The following is a 20,781-nucleotide window of genomic DNA, read 5'->3' as shown; positions in this document are numbered from 1 at the left end:
TCTCCGGTAGTCACTTTTTTCATTGCAGAGCAATTATTTCAACAGTTGTATGCTGTGTTCTCTTAGTAAAAAGACATGCAAGCTTTTTCTTAAAATAAGGCAATGCAAAACAATGATGTGCAAAGTGCAGAGACCCACAGCAAGCAATCTGTTTTTAGTTTACTGAAGTCACAGTGAAAGATAAGCCCAGATGTCAGTTCTAAAAAAAGTCAGTTATACTGTATATACTGTATATTTGGTACAGGAACATGGTGAAATGGTGAATACCTAAAACTGGTAACTATAATAAATATCCAAGTGTATTCAAACTTGAATGTATGACTTTAATGAGGAAATCCAGGAATTATTTGTATTGCACAGTGGGAAAGTGTGTGTGTGTGCTAGTCAGCACTACTACAGTAATCGCCACTGTCCTCCAGGTCCTGCTCGGGTTATTTATTTTTATTATACAGGATTTATATAGCGCCAACAGTCTGCCCAGCACTTTATAAACGGAGACAGTACAATACAATACAAAAGGGCTAAGAGAGCCCTGCTCATAAGAGCTTACAATCTAATAGGTTGGAGCTAGTGGTAGAAAAGGTAATAACTGTATAGGAAGAGCTGATGGGAAAAATAAAGTTCAGGTATTAGGTGGAAGCGGGATAGACTTCTCTGAAGAGATGAGTTTAAGGGATTGCCTTAAAGTGGACAGAGTAGGATAGATTAAGGTAGAGAGGATGGGAGAGACTTTTGAGAAATCTTGGAGGTGAGCATGGGAGGAGGAGACAAGGGAGCTAGGAAGCAGAAGTACTGAGAAGACAGTTTGGGTGATATTTGGAAGCAAGTTCGATGATTGGTTCTATGGGAGAGGATGCCCCACTGCACACAGATGGTTGCTTACTCAGCACCACCACTATTCACAGACCACCTTGTATTTCTTTCAATTAATACAAGGTGTTCTCTGTCTGGATGGGGTGGAGATCATAACATCACTGCACCTCCTCACCATTAAAGTGATTTTCAGCTTCCCCAAAGGTTTATCAGAGGTCTAGGAGTCATAAGTGGTGTATTTTGGTTTTGTGCTGACCTAGGAAAGACTAAAATCAGGTGCCCCCCCCATCTAAATGTGTCCCACCCCAGCCACGGATACTGTTTTTGTTGCAGGGTCTGATGAGGAAACTGCAGCCGTTCACAATGAACAGCTGTGGCTTCCTCAACAGACCCTGAGACATGATTCATCCAAGTGCCACATATTTGGTTAGTGGAGCAGAGGACAGGGTCAGCAGGACATAGGACGGGGTCAGTGGGATATAGGACGGTGTGAGTGGGGTATAGGACAGGGGTCAGTAGGGCAGAAAATGGGGTCAGTGGGGCAGGGGATGGGGTCAGCAGGGCACAGGATGAGCTTAACAGGGCAGAGGATAGGGCCAGTAGGGCAGAGCATGTGGTCAATGGGGCAGAAGATTGGGTCCTCAGGCCTCTCTCTCTCCCTCCTGTAGACTATACACACTCCTCTCACTCCCTCCTGTAGACTATACACGCTCCTCTCCCTCTCTCATGTACATTATACACATTCCACTCTCTTTTTCTCCTGTACACACTTCTCTCTCTCTCTTCCTCCCTTCTGTACACTATATACACAGCTCCTCCGCCCCACCATACAGCGCTATACCACTGGCCCCACTATACACAACGCTTCTTTTTCCTATGGCACTAGTCGGGGCTTTGGCTGAGCAGGAGGCCCTAGACTGTAAATACATGCAGGCAGCTGGAGAGGAGGGGGTAGGTGGGAAGGGGCATAAGACTGGCCAAGCTGAAGTCACCTAAGGTGGGTGCATGGTGTCCCTAGTGTCCAGGCTGTTTAGACGAGCCATCTGCTGGCTGGAGAAGCAAATGTTGAGATGACTACTAAGGGTGAGGAGTTGCCTCTGCCCTTCTGCCTGGGGGTGGCAACTGCATCCTGGCCCCCTTTCCTACATAGATCTTGGTCCCCTCGAAGATCTGTATATGCCTTATCTGACGACTGTGGCTTCCTGCTGTACAGGTATGTCCCACTCAAGTTTGTGGGATGTCAGTGCACCAGCAGCCCAGCACTAGTTTTTTACTGCCTGGGCTTTATACATCGTGGGAATCAACAGATGTCAGACAAAATAAGTACTGACCTGCTGAAGAGGGACCTAGATCTATATACTTTTTAGCAAACCATGTACATTAACTTTAAGGGCTCTTTCACACTGGTGAAGCCTGCCAACAGGTCCGCCTGCTCAGTAGGGATCTCTCCACTCATCCCCGCTAAGTAGGCGGATGACTGGTCTGTGTCTGCTCCACTGATGCAGAGCGGACACGGATACAGTTTGCTTTCCTCTATAGGCAGTCGGATGTAAACTGATTCCCCATCCACTAGTTTTTAGTGAATAGGATCGGATGTTGGCGGATGTAAACGGAAACATATCCACTTACATCTGCCGCTCCATAGAGGGCAGTAGAAGGTCCAATCGAGTCTGCCTAAAAAACTTGTCCGATCAGTCCGCCTGTGTCAAAGGGGCCTAAAGAAGAACACTATCTGAACTGTATGTTTTCAACAGAGAATGATGAAGCTGCCTGTGTTATTAATATAATACTTAACTTCCCTAATTCAAATAGTTAGACATTTCCCTAGCGATCTCCTTGGACATGTGTGTGAAAACAGTATAAGCAACTATTATGCATTCTTGGGCATCATTTCCACAAATCAGCCATTAGTACCTCTGAAAAGTTACCAGTTAAAATAGAAACATGACAGCTTGCCAGAAACTGTATAGCTCCTGATCTGGAAATGCAGCAAGTGAAGTGGAATCTCCCAAACTATAAACTTGTTCCCATCATTGACTTGACCTGGGCCTAGAGAATCAGCATGACAGCCACAGAAAGAAAGTCACCAGTGGCAGCTCTCATATTTCTCTCATGACAGATCCCCTTGAAATGAGTCAATATAAATGGTGACATAAGCATCACTGTGTGTTACTGTGGAATGCCAAGCAAGAAACCTCTGCTTACTAAAGCATCCCATATCACATAAAAATACATAAGAATGACTTGTCAGGTAACCCCACCAGCCACTACAAAAGGAAAGATAACAGAACAGTGGAAACTGACTGCTCAATAGTAAATTGGATTAGCACATACACTTTCTAGTTAGTAGGTCACATGTAAGGCCTCAATCACTGTGCAAAGCTGCACGGGTTCCCGGTGTCACAGCAAAAGGAGCTGCCACCTATACACTATGCTAATAATGTGCTCAGGCTGATATGTGTCACATGTACATCACAGAAAGCCAGCATTTATCGCAGTAAGCCTGTGCTATGGCTGGTGTAGAAAAAGATGAACAAGGTGAATTTACCAAAACATTCACATTCACACAGAACGTTGAAACTAAGTGCCTGGAGTTGGTTTTTAGTTGCATTTTTTGGTCCTGCATGGGTCAGAGGCTCAGGGTTCATACAGATGGATATGGCAGAAATGTAACTACTGGTCTTTTGTATGCTGTTTACCCCATCCCTTACTATTACCTCTCTTGTAATAGAGACTCACATCAATCTGATGCTGCTGCTCCATCTCTGCTTCAACAACCTCTAGCCAAAAGCTACCCATATAGACAGTAGATGATCATGTTTTTTGATCTGACCTTTTTCTGTTTGTCCTCACAAATGCCCCTAGTTGGTCTCCTTTCTTCATATTATTGCTCCTTCATGAAGTAAGCAAAGATAGCTTCTGTCCATGCCCATCATCTCCTCATCTATTTTCATCTATCTTGAAGTAAACTTGCTAATTTGGCAGAGCTATCCTTTTATATTTACGGAACACTCTCTGCAAAGCTGCCTTAGAGATGCCCAACCTAGCATTAAAGTGGGTTTAATCACATCTCTAGCTCATTTACAGTTGTGTAAAGGCCCGAATATCGGAAGGCATCTGCCAGCTTCTGTCCAAGGGGCAGGACTGAAAAAGGTCTGCTGATTGGCATGTTCTGGTGGGGAGGGGGGGGGGGGGTTGACTCATCAAAAAACAGTGCAGAGTTAGTTAGGAAGGTCTCTCCAACTAGATACTTGTACAAAGCTAAATAGCCTCCAGAGATGTGACTTTCACATTTATCCTCAATGCTTTGTTACTGCCAATAACATCTTCTAGTCTACTTCTTGGACTTCAGTAAGCAGAGACTAGTGACTGTCAGTCACTGCTCTGTGCTCTATCCCTCCAGTGCTCACTAGGGTGCTGGGCTGTGGAGGGGACAGGAGCAGCTAGCTGAGAGGATGAACCAGCTACCAGTCAGGCATCTGGGCAGACCAGAAAATTATTGTTGGTATCCCAGCAGAGCCTGGACCAGCTCTATGATGTCAGCCAACAGCAGGAGTGACATGATCTAAACGAGGGGCAAGCCCCCAAAATATCATGGTGACCAGCTTCTTTCCTTTGGTTTAACATGGTTTGAGTGCTCTCCAAGACTTCCAGCTTGCCCTCATCAGCTGACCATCAGGAGATCTTACGTAAAGGTGTATGACAGTACATCTGGTTCCTGGATACGTGACCTCCAGCGGACACACCATCTCAGTGATCCAGATGACCATAATCCACACACTTCTCCCACTATCTTGAGAATTCTGGGTGGTGTCATCTACTGTTGGGTTGGGGACCATGTGTCATCTTTAAGCTTTTGGGTTTATGTGTTTCTCCTCTCCACTGGCTCCGCAGTTGTACAGTATCAGTCTGGGCACTCCTGCACGTCATACTTTTTATCTATTCCTGGGTTTGTGGCTCTATTGACTTCCATAGGGCTGGGAGCACTCCTTTATTTGTTGTTTTGTGCTCATGGGTCACAGGAGTGCAGAACTAAGTGCACTCCTTTGACCCATAGACAACATTGCTTTGGCCATACTTCTCTTTTAAGTTGTAAAGTAATAGTGTTAAAAGAACACGTAGTGAGATATTATAGATTATTGTTGCAACTATGCATTTCTATTCCAGTAAGGAGGACAACTGAAACAAGTGGCATGATACAAGGGGTTGTAGAACAAACTCTGTGTTACTTTACAGCATAGTTACAGTGGCAACTGAGCTGTTTCCTCATTCAAATGATTCCTATGCTGTTTCCAAAGAACAGGGGGCCAGATTCACAGCAGAAATACGCCGGCGTATCTACTGATACTCCGGCGTATTTTCAAATTTGCCGCATCGTATCAAACCAAGATACGACGGCTTTTGGCATAGATCCGACAGGCGTACGGCTTCGTACGCCTTCGGATCGTAGGTGTAATTCTCCAGGGGCCGCTGGGTGGAGTTTGCGTTGTTTTCCTGCGTCGGGTATGCAAATTAGCTGTTTACGGCGATCCACGAAGGTACGCGCGTTCGTCGCATTCTCTTACGTCGTCGCTAGTCGGCTTTTCCCGTCGTAAAGTTACGAGTGCTATTTAGATGGTGTAAAATTAGACCATCCATGTTAAAGTATGGCCGTCGTTCCCGCGTCAAATTTAAATTTTTTTTTTTGTGTAAGACGTCCGGGAATACGAAAGGACGTAACGCACGTCGCTGTTCAAAAAACACGTCGGGGCGCCGTCATTTCGCGCAAAGCAGGGCGGGAAATTTTCACACGGAGCATGCGCAGAACGTTCGGCGCAGGAGCGCGCCTAATTTAAATGACACACGCCCCATTTGAATTAGGCGGGCTCTAAAGCTTACAGATTTAGGTTACGCTGCCGCAAGTTTACAGGCAAGTGCTTTGTGAATCAAGCACTTGCACTGAAAGGTTGCAGCGGTGTAACGTAAATGAGTTACGTTACGCCGCAGCGCAGGTACATGAATCTGGCCCCTGGATCATAAATGTAGAAATTTGACCCAGATCATGTCTTTTGGTGGGTCCATGAAATGTGTTCCTAATTGAACCTCCAGTTCACAAAACCAATAGGATGCTTTGGTAAGCTTTTACATGAGGAATTCTGTTTCTATGTTGATTACATGTTTTATTATACATTGCACAAAAGTCTTGCAAGCCATGGTCTCTGTGTCATTAAGTATATATGTATAATGAAATGTAATCAACTGCAGATCAAATTGTGGTCAATGTGTGGCAAATATAAAAGTACAGCAATCACACTGCCATATCCACCTATAAACCTTAATTAATAATATCAAACTATTTTTTCCTAAAGAAAAGCAGCAAGGTCAAATCAGCAGCATATGTATGCACACCCTCCAGAGCAAACAAGACTGCATTACAAAGGAGGGAGTACAAGGACTGTACACAGATTCTACAGGCATGGGTGAGAACAAAACCAAAAATAACAGAACTTGAGCAGCTGACTAGATCTCAAATCTAAACATGAGATTCATCCAAGTCAATATCTGTCTCCCCCAGCTCGATCTGTGTGAAATTAAAGTGTCCTGACACTAGCGGGTTCTCCGTGCCATTGTCCTCACTGATATGAAGAATAGTATCTGTGTACTGAAGAAGGCTACTAGTTTCCAGGCCAGCAAAGTCTTCAGGATCCGAAAGATGGGAGGTTGGTGAGCTGTGGAGAAATGGGGCTGCTGCTCCCCGACTGGATTCTGAGTCCTGCTTCACCAGGAAGTGGCCCCTTCTCTGAAATACAAATTCAGATGACAGTTATTTAGTACAAGCAAGTCGTCGCACAATAATATGTTTTATCAGCAATATGTAATACAGACAAAGAGGAACAAGTAACCTTTACTATTTTGCAGTTACCTTTAAGGATATATAAAAACCAAAAAGTTAAAAGACAAGTATGGGAATGTTTTTTGTTTTTACTCATACTTACCTAGGTGGATGCAGCATCGGTCCAATGCTGCATCTGTCCCCCGCCATCTCTAACACTGAGAACCAGTGCTCGGTTCTCAGAGTCACTGTCAGTCACTGGCTCTCTTATCTGCCCACCTGTGCTCACTGGAGCACTGGACTCTGGAGGGGGCAGAAGCGGCTGGCTCAGGATCTCGGCAGCTTGCTGAGAGGCTGAGCCGGGTGCCGGTCCAGGCATGTGGACAGATCCCAACCATATGGTTGCGATCCTTCCTGAGCCTGGACTGGCTCTGTGGCATCTGTCATCAGCAAGTTTCAGCTTTAGCAACAGGTCACAACAAGCTCAGTGGGACAGCCACCCAGCTGGGGACACTCACAGTTCAGTAGTGTGACAAAGTAGATTCCCGCTGGAAACCCATTTAGGAGTCGGTAGGAAGAGATGAGGCCCTATGCTTACCTTCCTTCCCTAACACTGACACTGTTACTCACAGACGGGGTACCTGTCCCTATTCTATCCACTCGCCAAAGTTCCCCAATACCTAGGAACCAGGGCCCCAAAAGCGGTCTGACTGACCCAAGATGGCTGCTTAACTAACATGGGGCCGCAGCATCCACCAAGATAGCTTCCTCAGTGACCCAGGAAAACACAAAGGAACCTCGTTCCTCTCCAGTAACAGTGCCACTACAGCTAAGCACCACCTGCTGAGAAAGTAAACTGCACCTGCCTACACGCTGCCATCATCTCTGGCTCAATACTCTCTTGCAAAGTCCAAAAGTGTACTGTGGTCAGATGAATAAAAATCTGAAATTCTTTTTGGCAACCATGGGCGCTGAGTCCTCTGGAACTAAAGAGGAGAGGGACCTTCTGGTTTGTTACCAGCACTCACTTTAAACCTGCATCTATGATGCTATGAGGGTGCATAGTGAATGGCGGCTTGCACATCTGGAAAGACGCCATAAATTCTGAAAAATATATCCAGGTTTTTAGAGCAGCATATTCTCCCATCCAGATGATGTATTTTTTCAGGGAAGGCCCTGAATATTTCAACAGGAGAATAGTAAACCGCATACTGCATCTATAACAACAAAATGGCTTTATAGTAGGAGAGTCTAGGTGCTTAACTGACCTGCCTGCAGTCTAGACCTTTTACCAATCTAAATTATATATGGCGCATCTTGAAAACTATGACAAATGTGAAACAGGACTGTTGAGCAGTTAGAATCCTATATTAGGCAAGAATGGGACAACATTTCTCTCGAAAAACTCCAGCAATGTGTCTCCTCAGTTCCCAGATGTTTACAGAGTATTGTTAAAAGAAGAGGGATTGCTACACCATTGTAAACATGGCCCTGTCTCAACGTTTTTGAGATGTATTGCTGCCATCAATTTCAAAATTACCTTATTTTTTTTACCTAATTTACCTAGTTTAAACATTTGATATGTTTTCTATTTTCATTAGCTAATTCTTATTCATTCTATCTCCCAATCTCCCCTTAGCTGTTACTTTGCTGATATATATATATAGATATGTATATATATATATATATATATATATATATATATATATATATATATATATATATATATATACCTGTATTGTTTAGAGTTGAAAATATATTTATTGGTAGTTTAACATAACGAAGAAAAAACAACATGGGTTGTTACAATCTGCGAACAGTCACAAGTATGCTTGGGGAAAGAGTCAACCAAATGGCTATCGCCCACAGCGGGACTCTTACCAACATGTAAAACATTATGAGCAGCAATGACTGCAACTATAAGGGCCTCTTCGTTCTTGGCAGAATTGTAACTGGAAAGTGTGGCAAAGAAATAATAAAACCAAAAGAGGAAAAAAAAAAAAGAAAAAATTAGACAGGGTAAGAAAGAAAAATGAAAATTAAAATACCGGTATTGTTTAAACGTTTTAAATTTTGTGTTGTTCTTTAATTTGTAAATGCTAAAATATATTTTTACTCTGGTTCTGCCACCTGCTTTGCCTTGCTACCCAATGGTTGTACTTAATTGCTCCTTTTCACATTTCAAATATATGAACTGGCCAAATCAATAAAAACAATGGGCCAGATTCACAAAAGAGATACGACGGCGTATCTCCTGATACGCCGTCGTATCTCTGTGATCCGTAACTATGCGCCTGATTCATAGAATCAGGTTACGCATAGTTCTCACTAAGATCCGACAGGTGTAATTGACTTACACCGTCGAATCTTAGGCTGAAATTATAGGCCGGCCGCTAGGTGACGATTCCATTGCGGTCGGCGTAGAATATGCAAATTACTAGTTACGGCGATTCACGAACGTACGCTTTACCCGTCGCTCTAAATTTACATTGTTTCCGTCGAGATACGCCGCATAAAACTAAGGCTGCCCTCTAGGTGGTCTAGCCAATGTTAAGTATGGCCTTCGTTCCCGCGTCAAAATTTGAAAATTCACGTCGTTTGCGTAAGTCGTTCGTGAATGGCGCTGGACGCCATTTACGTCGAAACCAATGACGTCCTTGCGACATCATTTAGCGCAATGCACGTCGAGTAATTTTACAGACGGAGCATGCGCAGTACGTTCGGTGCGGGAACGTGCCTAATTTAAATGGTGCCCGCCCCATTTGAATTAGGCTGGCTTGCGCTGAGCGGATTTACGCTACGCCGCCGCAAGTTTACAGGTAAGTGCTTTGTGAATCAAGCACTTACGCTGTAAACTTGCGGCAGTGTAACATAAATGGGATACGTTACGCCGCCGCAGCGTAACAGAATTCTTTGTGAATCTGGCCCATCGTACCTCTGGGGTAGCTGATATTTTATAATAACCGCTTTTGGGCAGATGTTCCATTGTTTCCCTTAATAAAAATTGCATTGTAAACAATAATGCAATATTGCTGTTTACATTTGTTTTGTTAGGAAAAAATAAATGAATCTGATGCTTTCCTGATATATGTCACAAGTAAATTATGTTTGCATACTATTGAAATATCAACAAGCATGTCACAGAAAACGTATCCTAATGTCTGTAGAGATTTTATTAGCTTACATTCAAAATTTGTTTATTTCTGTAACAAAATCCTGCAATTACTACTGCAAACTAAAAGCACCCAGCAGTTTTTGGCACCATATCAGACAAACAAGCCTAATTTAAACTACTATATTTAGCCAGACAAGAGTCTTAAAAGACGCTTTTATCTTTATCTTTGATCCAGGGGTTGTGTGTGTAGGCAGCTATATTGTTTACAGGCCCAGAAAGATACACTCTTCAAAGAAAATAGCAAGGACTTGAAACTTTGTGTTTTTTATATATTAAATCTCAATTTATTTTCATCTGATGCCTCATACACACAACCAGTTTTCCTGGCAGTAAAACTGCCAAGAGAGCTTTTGGCCGGGAATCCCGGCCATGTGTATGCTCCATCGCAGTTTTCCCGACAGGAAAACCACCGGGAATCCCAGCAGGAAAAAAGAGAACATGTTCCCGGCGGTTTTTAAGCCTGCAGTTTCCCTATGGGAAAAACCTGCAGTGGAGCATACACACGGCCGGGTTTCCTGACCAAAGCTCTCATGGCAGTTTTCCTGTCGGGAAACCGGGCCGTGTGTTAGGCCCCGTACACACGACGAGGAACTCGACGTGCCAAACACATCGAGTTCCTCGTCGAGTTCAGTGTGGAAGCCGCCGAGGAACTCGGCGGGCCGACTTTTCCCATTGACTAACGAGAAAATAGAGAACATGTTCTCTTTTCGGCCCGACGAGTTCCTCGACGGTTTCCTCGCTGAAAAGTGTACACACGACCGAGTTTCTCGGCAGAATCCAGCTCCGACCGAGTTTCTGGCTGAATTCTGCCGAGAAACTCGGTCGTGTGTACGGGGCCTAAGGGGAAAACGCTACTGAGCAGGTTTTCGGGTTTTCCCGGCGGACTTTTTACCGCTGGGAAAACCGATCGTGTGTACAAGGCATGAGGTTTCTTTTTTTTTTTGTGATGGGATGTACTAAAAAAAGCTTATGAATGCCATCTAGTCTTATAGCACACCACCGTTCATATTCACATTTATGAATTATTGATCATTGTTAAGTAATTTTATTTCAATAATATCTTTAATCTGTAATTTGTCTGCTGATAATTAATACTGTACTGGTAACACAGTTGTCAATGTCTCTAGGAGAGATCTTCCCACTAATCCTGGTGCATCTTGTGCCAGACTAAGGGGCCCAGTTGTTTTTTTTTTTGTCAGATTAGGTGACGTCCATAATCTGTTTGGGCAGTGCACAACAGCCTTGCGTAAACTTACCTGGAGTTCAAAATTATTTGGAAGGTTTAAAGATTTATTGGCTTTCATTCATCCTCCATGACCCTAAATAGGAGAACTTGTACAACTACAGCACTTCCAACTTAGTGGAGAAACTGGACCTTGCTGAACATCTGGTTACAATGTTTATTGCCAGCTAAGGATGTTTAAAGACATGCATTCAGCTGTATGTAGGCAGCTGGTGATTTCACAAATTTGATAGCATGGCTCTGTTCAATTCCATGGTTGTTGCTACAGAGAAGGGAGAAGAACTGTACTACCAATGCTACTGCCACCACTTATCATTGCAGGGAACGCTTGGACTTACTTTCCAACCTGCCCATCTGATTTCTTTCCTCTATCAGTGGTCATGTAGCAGTTAGGTTTGGGAACCGTGGGCCAGATCCTCAACCAGCGGTGCAAATTTAGTTTGTCCTAACTTATGTCATTTAAGTTACGTTGCCCTAAGTTGGTGTCGTAAGTGCCGTATCCACAGCGCATTTGCGTCTAAATTTGCGCCAGCGTAACTTAAATTCAGAGGCGTAAGGCGGGGTTTTTGCAAGTGGGAAGGAAGTGGGCGTGCTTCATTGTAATGAGCCGTGACCCCATGCAAATGAGGCGCCGGCCATACTGCGCATGCGCGCACGAATCGGGACCTCACTGGGCATGTGCAGAACTGGTCTCGGCGCAATCAGTGAGATAGGTAAAAGGCCAAGTGTACTTAGTTTGAGGATCGCCCTGTGTGTAAAAAGCACCACACACACACACTTCCCTTGCAAAAGTATATCCCATTGTTCCCCTTCCATGAGCAATTTGCTTCTGCTCTGTTTGTTTGTGTGTTGGTAAGTTGTGTTTGTGAGAAAAGTGTTTGAGGAGTTGGAGAGTCTAGTTGTTGTTTGTTTTTGAGAAGTGTCTTTATTTATTTTGTTTGTTATTGTTTTTGCTGATTGTTTTTTGGTGTTTGTTTTTTGGTGTTTGTTTTTTGTTTGTTTGTTGGTGCGTGTTTGTTTTTGAATTACTATTAGCTGTGTCCTTGTGTGTTTAGATTTTGGTTAGTTTTTTGTGGTATATATTTTTGTCAGGTTTTTGGGTGTGTATTGTAGATTGTTTGTCGGGTGTGTTTGTTGTTGCTGGGTGGTGTATGTGATGCCCCCCAAACGCAGGAAGCTTAATTTCACCCTGGGAGAGAAGAAAATTCTTGCTCGGGGCATTGTGAAATATGGGCGATTTCTGCATGGCCCTGAGAGCCAGAACACCACCCCGGCCAGGAGGAGGCAGCTTATAAAAAAAATCACCGACCAGATCAATGCGGCGGGGGGGGGGGGGGGGGAGACTAGGACCCCCGCTGGCATACAGAAAAAAATAAATGATCTGAGAAGCGTCGTCCGGAATAAGATGGCAAGGATCGACGCCCATACCAGGGGCACTGGAGGAGGGGGACCCTGCCCAGTCAGACTGACGGAGGAGGAATGGGCAGTGGCCCAGTGTTTCCACCCACAGCAGGTGGTGGGCCTGCCTGGCTATACGTCAGATGTTCCTAGGAGGACAGGTAGGTTTTTTTGTTTATTCTCTGTTGATTAGCATGTGTGGGTGGGGGAAGGGAAGATGTGCCAAGTGTGTGGTTCCTCAAACATGTGATTGTTTTGTGTCCTCCACAGATGGCCAGGAGGTTACACGCCAGGAGGTTACACGCCAGGAGGTTGCAGGCCAGGAGGTTGCAGGCCCATCGGGCCAGGCTGCAGCACCACCCCCAAGACAGGCTGATGATGAGTCCCAAGAAGGGCAGGATTCCCCAGGGGAGGGGATTGGCCAAACCTCCACTCATGAGGAGGTTGAGGGGGAGGAGGATGAGTGGGAGGAGGATGATGAGGGGGAGGAGGAGGAAAATATGCAGATTGGCCGGGAAGTCCTCCTGGCCACTGATATGATGACCTTTGAGTCTTCCCCTGAGGCTGGCACCAGTCAGGCCACCATCAGGGGTAGCCCCTCCCACTTCTCCCCCAACAGGCCTCCAGTCACCAGGGTCACTCTCTCCCCTCCTCCAGGCCCGCAAGACTCAGCGGCAGCCAGGGGGCCAACCCAGGAGACCGTGGCTGTGGGCGAGCGTCTGTCGGCCAGTGTGGTGAAGGACAATGCCCGGCAGACCCGCACTCTTGGAAAAATACTGGAAAAACTTACGCAGATGGAGCACAGCCAGGGTGAAATGATGGAGGCACTCGGTGATGTGGCCACCAACTCAACGGCGGTCATTACATGTTTGAACGACATACAGACCGCCACAACGCGCGTGGCCCATGAGCTGAGTGCCCTGACCCAGGCTGTGCAGGACAATACAAGGTCTGGCCAGGCCAATGCGGCTGCCCTCACTGCCTGTCTCACTCGCATTGCAGGGGCCATGGAGGGCAGGCCAGCAGGGGCGGCTCCTCCTTCCCCAGCTCACCCCCCCCAGGAGGCTCCTCCTTCCCCAGCTCACCCCCCCCAGGAGGCTCCTCCTTCCCCAGCTCACCCCCCCCAGGAGGCTCCTCCTTCCCCAGCTCACCCCCCCCAGGAGGCTCCTCCTTCCCCAGCTCAACCCCCCCAGGAGGCTCCTCCTTCCCCAGCTCACCCCCCCCCCAATGGACATCCTCCGCGACGGCGTGGCCGTGGCCGTGGCCGTGCCCCTGCCCCTGCCAAGGCGTAGCAATCGCCGCCGCTAATTAATTTGCTGGGATACTTTTGTTTTTTTGTTTATGCATTTTTTTTTTTTTATTATTTAATTTGGTCTTCTGTACTTATGATTTGATTTATGTGTGTGAATGATGTGTGAATGTGGGGGGGTGGCATTCCTGAGAAATTAAGGGTGTCACCCTCAGTTTTGGTGGAGAAGGGATCCCCAGGACCAGGGAGAAGTGCAATCCCAGGTTCCTGAATGGTGTATGAATGCACAGTGACATAATTGGAGCCGTGGCGTGGCGTTACTGCTCCCAAGTCCCAAAGGGGGGGGGACTTGGATCTAATCCAATTCGATGTGCATGTGATGTGTCTGTGCTAGGAACCACAGTGGTGTGCATTCATGCATTATCATTGTGACTTTATTGATGTGCATTTACAGGGAAAAGATACATTCTTATTGTGACATTAATCATGTACGTTTACTGGGAAAAAATGCCTTCTGCAAGGCGTCTCCTGGCTGCTGTGCCCTCAGCAGACCGGGTAGAGTTGGTTGGGGGAGTATTGCCTGGGTCAGGGGTCAGGTCATCACATAAGTCAATATGCAGTCCCCTTCTGAGGGCAAAGTTGTGGAGTATACAACATGCCCCAATTATTTGGCACACAAAGTCAGGGGAATACAGCAGTGTACCCCCAGACTTATCCAGGCATCTGAAGCGGGACTTCATAAGCCCAAAGGTCCGTTCAACCACTCCCCGGGTTCGTATGTGCGCCTGGTTGTAGCGTTGCTCTCCTGGGGTTTGGGGGTTCCTGAATGGGGTCATTAGATGAGGTCCCAAGGCATATCCTGAGTCACCTGTAAGGGAAAAGACAGGAGGATATTAGTCATGCATGTGCCCCTTGTGATGTGAGCATCATGGGGGGGACATACCTGACACACATGTCACTCACCAATCAGCCAGCTGTCTCCATACATGTTCTGGTCCAAATCTCTTGAGATCTGGGTCTGCCGGTAAATATAACTATCATGGCAGGATCCCGGAAATTTAGCACAGACGTGCCAGATGAGGCCATGGGCATCTACGATGACTTGCACATTGATGGAATGCCAGCCTTTACGATTCCGGAACATGTGCTCAGTATCATGGGGTGGTTGTAGTGCCACATGGGTACAATCAATGGCCCCGATGGTGCGTGGAAATCTGGCAATGTGATAAAAGTCTGTCATGGTCTTTAAACGCTGATCCTCCTGGGTGGGTTTTTGAAACTGATTTCCCATGCGCCGCAGGATTGCAGGGACCACTTGGTGCACACACCTGCTGATGGAGGATTGTGCCATCCCAGCCACGCCTCCACTTGTGCGTTGGAATGAGCCAGTGGCAAGAAAATGCAAAGTTGCCAGTACTTTGGTGAGTGGCTGCAGTGCATGGGAGCGTTGGGTTGGGCTGGTAAGATCATCCTGAAGTATTGTTGTTAATTCCAGGATGGCCTCACGGGTAAATCTGTAGTTGCGGAATACTTCAGAAGCAGGCATGCCAAACAAATCTTGGCGTGGGCGGTATACCCTCTCCTGTGCCCTCCTCCTCCTCCTCTGTGCCCTCCTCCTTCTTTGTGCCTCTATAGACACTAATGCAGCTAGTATCATTGATGGTCCTGGCATTTTGGCAGAGAGATTTTAGTCCTGAACGTGTGTGTGCTGAGCTCTTCCTGAATGGTGTTGCTTCAGCAGACATTCAGACGGCATGTGTAAAATTAGGGCTGCTTTTATAAAGTGTAAATTCCCACCAGGAAGCTAACAGGTGCGCACAGGGCGTAATCTACGGCGCACACACTTAATTCTGTGGATCGCCCTATCTCCCTCATTTGCATCTTTGCCTATCAAATAAAGCGGCGTGCCTAGCGTAATTTGCGCACGAGAATGCGCCGGTGTAATTTTTTTTAGGTAGGACGGAAAAGCCGGAATTTCAGGCGCTTCTCGTTTTGAGGATCGGGCGCAATGATACACGCCGTGTAAAATTAGAAAAATCGAGTTAAGTCGGCGTATCTCTTTTGTGGATCTGGCCCCATACATATAAAACGATCAGGCAATCCAGCTGAAACTTTGTACTGGGTGACTGTCACCTCATGTCTATAGATAGCTTAACCCCTTCACATCTTAGGCTCCTTTCACACTTGTGCGACTTGAAAGACGTTGCCGTAATTTTTACCGCAATTTTTGATGCAATTTTGACACGACTTAAAGCAATGCCTGTGTAATCTTGAGGTCTATGGTCATCAAGTCGCATCTAAGTTGGACCAGTTGCAAAGTTGCAACTTCAAAGTGCAGGGGCTGTGAAGACACACAGATATGAATGGAAATCATGGGGTACGACTTGTCATGCATCTTTGCAGTCCCAAGTCGCACAAGTGTGAAAGGATCCTAAGGGTAAAACAAATCTAAAAATCTAAGCAAAATTTTGCAACTTTGACAGGTTTTAGTTAAACTGTACATTTTGTTACAACCTGCCGTCCCAGACAATGATTGTAGCTAGCAGCTATAGCACTAGTTTGCGATAATCGTAAGCAAATCTGGCAGTCTGGTTGTACCCAAGTTGATCAATCAACTTGGTACATTCAGCCTGCCGACCAAGTGTTTTGAATCTTGTCCGGTTCCTGCTGAGCAGGCTGAGATTTGAACCGTGCATGGCCGTCCTAAGGCCTCATGCACAGAGAGCATTTTACTGACGCTTTTAGTTGTGTCAGATGTTTTTTTTTTTCAGCTTAAAAATGCCTCTCCATGTTATTCTATGTATCCATGCACACATGAGCTTTTAGGGGCTGTAAGGGGCATAGGCTTTTTCAAGCTGTAAAAAAAACCCAGGGCCAGGGCGTTCTGGAGCAGCAGTGTTAAACTGTAAAAACACTAAACGTAGCTAAATGCGTGTTAACGCTGTATACAGCGTTAAGCAGCGTCAAGCATTTTTAAGCTGTAGTAATTGGATTTGGGAATAGAAAATAGAAGAGGGCAGAGAAACGCTGCTAAATTGTAATGCTACTTAATGCGCATTAACGCCAATGCAAAACACTACTAAAAGTGTATTTTTACAGCCGCTTTTCCCCGGCATTTGTACTGGCTTTGCAGCTTGTTTTTGTTTTTTTAACGCCTAGTGTGCATGGGGCCTAACTTTAATTTTTGTTTGCCTATCCTTTAGGATTTTTATTTTTACCTGTGGGCTCATGGTAAGCTTTGCATTCACCTCCTCTCCCATTGACAACAATGACACTGGGATACTTCTTCCAGTGACAACATTATCACACAAACAGGAAGTGAAGAAAAATCTCCAAAGCATACACAGAAAGCAATAAAAAGATTTACAAAAGTTCTACCTTATCCCCATTGTCTTACCCTTCCCTGTTGGAGAGATTTCCTTAGAGAAATGTTTATGTTAATAGAAAGCAAGGAATAAAACTGAGGTTACAATCTTTCACCTGCTCAAAAACAAAAACAAATCTGCACATTTCCACGATGGAGTGCAACAATGTTCCACAATCCAAAGGGGTCAACCAGTTTCTAAACTTTTATGGATGCACAGTTGAATTACTGTAGCCTAGTTATATACATGATTTTTCACATCAATACCAGAGCAATACAGTTCTATCCACAAGAAGACTTTATGAATCAGCAGACCACGTAATGCTTTGAAAACCCCAAAATATTGCATTCGTATACAGAACTAACACACAAAAAACACATTTATCCAGAAGTAATTCCAACTTTGTGGGCTACAGTTTGGGGATGGTTCCTTTCTGTTCCAACATGACTGTGCAGTTGAGTCCTGACCTCAACCCAATAGAACACATTTGGGATAAATTTGAGTGGAGAATGTGAGCCAGGTCTTCTCGTCCACATTAGTGCCTGACCTCACAAATGGGCTTCTGGAAGAATGGTCAAACATTTCCATAGACACACTCCAAAACCTTGTGGACAGCCTTCCCTTAAGGCCTCGTACACACGACCGAACATGTCTGCTGAAACTGGTCCACGGACCAGTTTCCGCAGAAATGTTCGGTCGTGTGTAGGGCCGACCGGACAATTTTCCGGCCGAGCGGACAGGTTTCCAGCGGACAAATGTTTCTTAGCATGTCGGTCATGTCCGCTCGTCTGTACGAGGCCTAAGAGTTGAATCTGTTATAGCTGCAAAGGATGAGCCAACTCAATATTGAACCCTACGGACTGAAGCCCTGTACACACGGCCGGGATTCTCGTCAGGAGAAAAACATTGTTTTTGTTTCCTGACGAGATTCCTGGCAAGATTTTCTTGCCGAGTGTACAGAAGTACGATTAAAAAAAAACGCCGTTCTTTAGAATGGCACGAACGCAGTGACGTCATCGACTACGACGAGCATGCGCTCGTCACATTCGATGCCGTCGCCGCCATCTTGCTTCACCCTACCTATGCCTTGGAAGCTACCGCCCATGCGTCAAAGTCATTTCGAGCATGCGTGGGTTTTCATGGAGGCAGGTAAGTATACAGACGCTCGGGTTTCTCGGCAGGAAAACACTGTCGAGAATCACAACGAGAAAATAGAGGGCAGGTTCTCTATTTTTCTCGTCTAGATTCTGGGCAGTTTTCTCGACGAGAAACCTCAAAGCCTCGTACACACGCATGGTTTACTCGGCAAGAAAGCTCTGCCAGCAGTTTTCTTGCTGAGAAAACCGTGCGTGTGTACGAAGCTTAAGACTGGAATGCCATTAAATTTCATGTGCGTGTAAAGGCAGGCATCCCAATACTTTTGGAAATATAGTGTATACACATTAAGAAATTAATCAAGCAGTATTGTATATTGCAATTGCAGCCAGGGAAACTAAATTTTGTCAAATGTGTCATGCGTTAATTTATACCTAGGTATAATTTGGCTAACCATCCTGAACCATTGTGATACAGTATTGTACGGGGAATATGTTATTTCCACTGAATTGCTATATGTTTTCTAAAAATAGTAACAAACTTAAAAGAAGTTTCGTACTAGTAGGGGTATCAGAATCCTCTTAGTAACCCAAAAAACATCTAGAAGGGTTGTATATGTTATGAAGTTTAAGGAGTGAACTTATAAAGTCTGTAACTGTGGACCAGAAAGAATAGCCAAACATTTCCAGATCATATGATCAACTGTGCCACTGTCATAAGGACATTTAGTGCACTTAAGGCCTCGTACACACGGACGGACAGTCCGCTGAAAACGGTCCGCCGGACCGTTTTCAGCGGACATGTCCGCCCGGAGATTTCTGTCTGATGGTTGTACACACCATCAGACAGAAGTCCGCGCGTAAACAATACGCGGGGACGTGGCCGCGCCGTCGCTGCGTCATCGTCGGGCGGGCGGCCCTGGAAGTTCAAAGCTTCCACGCATGCGTCGAATCAGTACGACGCATGTGAGGGATGGCGGTCGGTCGGACGTGTCCGGTGAGTCTGTACAGATGACCGAACACGTCCGATGGACAGGTTTCCAGCGGACAGATTTCTTAGCATGCTAAGAAATTTTTGTCCGCTGGAAACTGTCCGATCCGCCGGACAATTGTCCGGTCGGGCCTACACACGACCGGATCTGTCCGCTGAAACTGGTCCATCGGACCAGTTTCAGCGGATCGATCGGGTCGTGTGTACGGGGCCTAAGAGAGGGGAGTTTACCAATTCTAAACCGGATATATGGGGTGGAACTACCAAGGCCGCATAGGTTGCAAACCTGGCCCTGGCTTCCATCAATGTGGTGGTCCGCTGCCGAACACTTGAAACGGTCCCACTGCTGCGATCCCAAAGTCTTGTGACTTGCTTGCGATTTACTTGCAACTTGCAAACCTTTGTGATTTAACATTGCAGTCTATGGCCGCGTACACACGGTCGGTCAATCCGATGAGAATGGTCCGAAGGACCGTTCTCATCGGTTAACCGATGAAGCTGACTGATGGTCTGATGTGCCTACACACCATCAGTTAAAAAAACGATCAAGTCCAACGCGGTGACGTAAAACACAACAATGTGCTGAGAAAAATTAAGTTCAATGCTTCCAAGCATGCGTCGACTTGATTCTGAGCATGGTTTTGAACCGATGCTTTTGCGTACTAACCGTTGGTTTAGGAGTCCATTGGTTCAATTTTAAAGCAAGTTCTAAATTTTTCGACCAAAGGATAACGGACCGATGGGGCCCACACACGGTCGGTTTGGACCGATGAAACTGAACTTCAGTCCGTTTTCATCGGTTTTGTCCGATCGTGTGTACAGGGCCTGAGGCACAAGAACTTTTTTTTTTTGCATCTGCAACTTGAGTCACGTTAGGCCCTACTATGGGAGTAAACATATGGGAGTGACGCAATTGTAAATATCTGTGCAGTATGTTGGATACCATAGTCTTTTGAAACTCCATAAAAGATTTAAAAATACGCTTATCGTAAGGATGCGATATATATTTTACTTTGCGTCTTGCCCAGACCATTTTTTTGCTAAAATAATTCCCGTGGCCATGGATTATGTCATAAGGGGTTGTTGGATCAACAGATTATATCTCCGGCTGATTTGGCCAAATTTTTTGTTGCTGTCAGTGCTTCCCTGTCCTAATGACTATTTATTGCACCCCTTATTTTTTAAAGGATATCACAGGGACAAGAAGTGAGGGGAAATCTTCCCAAAGGATTCAAAGGCAGAAATAAAAACATGTCAGACTTGCCACTCTATTCAAAATAAAACAAAAAAAAAACCTGTTGGCAGGAGTTAGACAAAACTAAAAGGGGCAGATCCTCAAAGAAATTATTGTTGATACGCCGCGTAATTTCAAATTTTGAGCGTCGTATCTTTGTTTTGGTATCCACCAAACAAGATCCGACGGCATCTGTGTTAGATCCGACAGGCGTACGCCTTAGTACGCCGTCGGATCTAAGATGCAATTTTCCGGCTTCCGCTGGGTGGCGTTCACGTCGTAATCTGCGTTGAGTATGCAAATTAGCTATTTCCGACGATCCACGAACGTACGAGCGGCCGTCGCATTCTTTTACGTCGTTTCCGTTCGGCTTTTTCCGGCGTATAGTTAAAGCTGCTATCTGGTGG

General features: G+C 45.6%; 1 protein-coding gene across 1 annotated transcript in view; it reads right to left on the bottom strand.

Annotated features, from left to right (window-relative positions):
- Positions 1-5,750: 5,750 nt before the first annotated feature.
- Positions 5,751-20,781, bottom strand: part of UNC80 (unc-80 homolog, NALCN channel complex subunit) — a 238,742-nt gene continuing 223,711 nt past the window's right edge. Inside the window, exon 64 of the mRNA XM_040357443.1 lies at positions 5,751-6,592. Within this exon, the coding sequence (XP_040213377.1) occupies positions 6,326-6,592 (267 nt within the window). The 3' untranslated portion in view covers positions 5,751-6,325. The remainder of the gene's footprint in view (positions 6,593-20,781) is intronic.

Source organism: Rana temporaria, chromosome 6 (assembly GCF_905171775.1).
Source record: "Rana temporaria chromosome 6, aRanTem1.1, whole genome shotgun sequence".
Classification (NCBI taxonomy): domain Eukaryota; kingdom Metazoa; phylum Chordata; class Amphibia; order Anura; family Ranidae; genus Rana; species Rana temporaria.
This window is presented reverse-complemented; position numbering and strand designations above follow the sequence as displayed.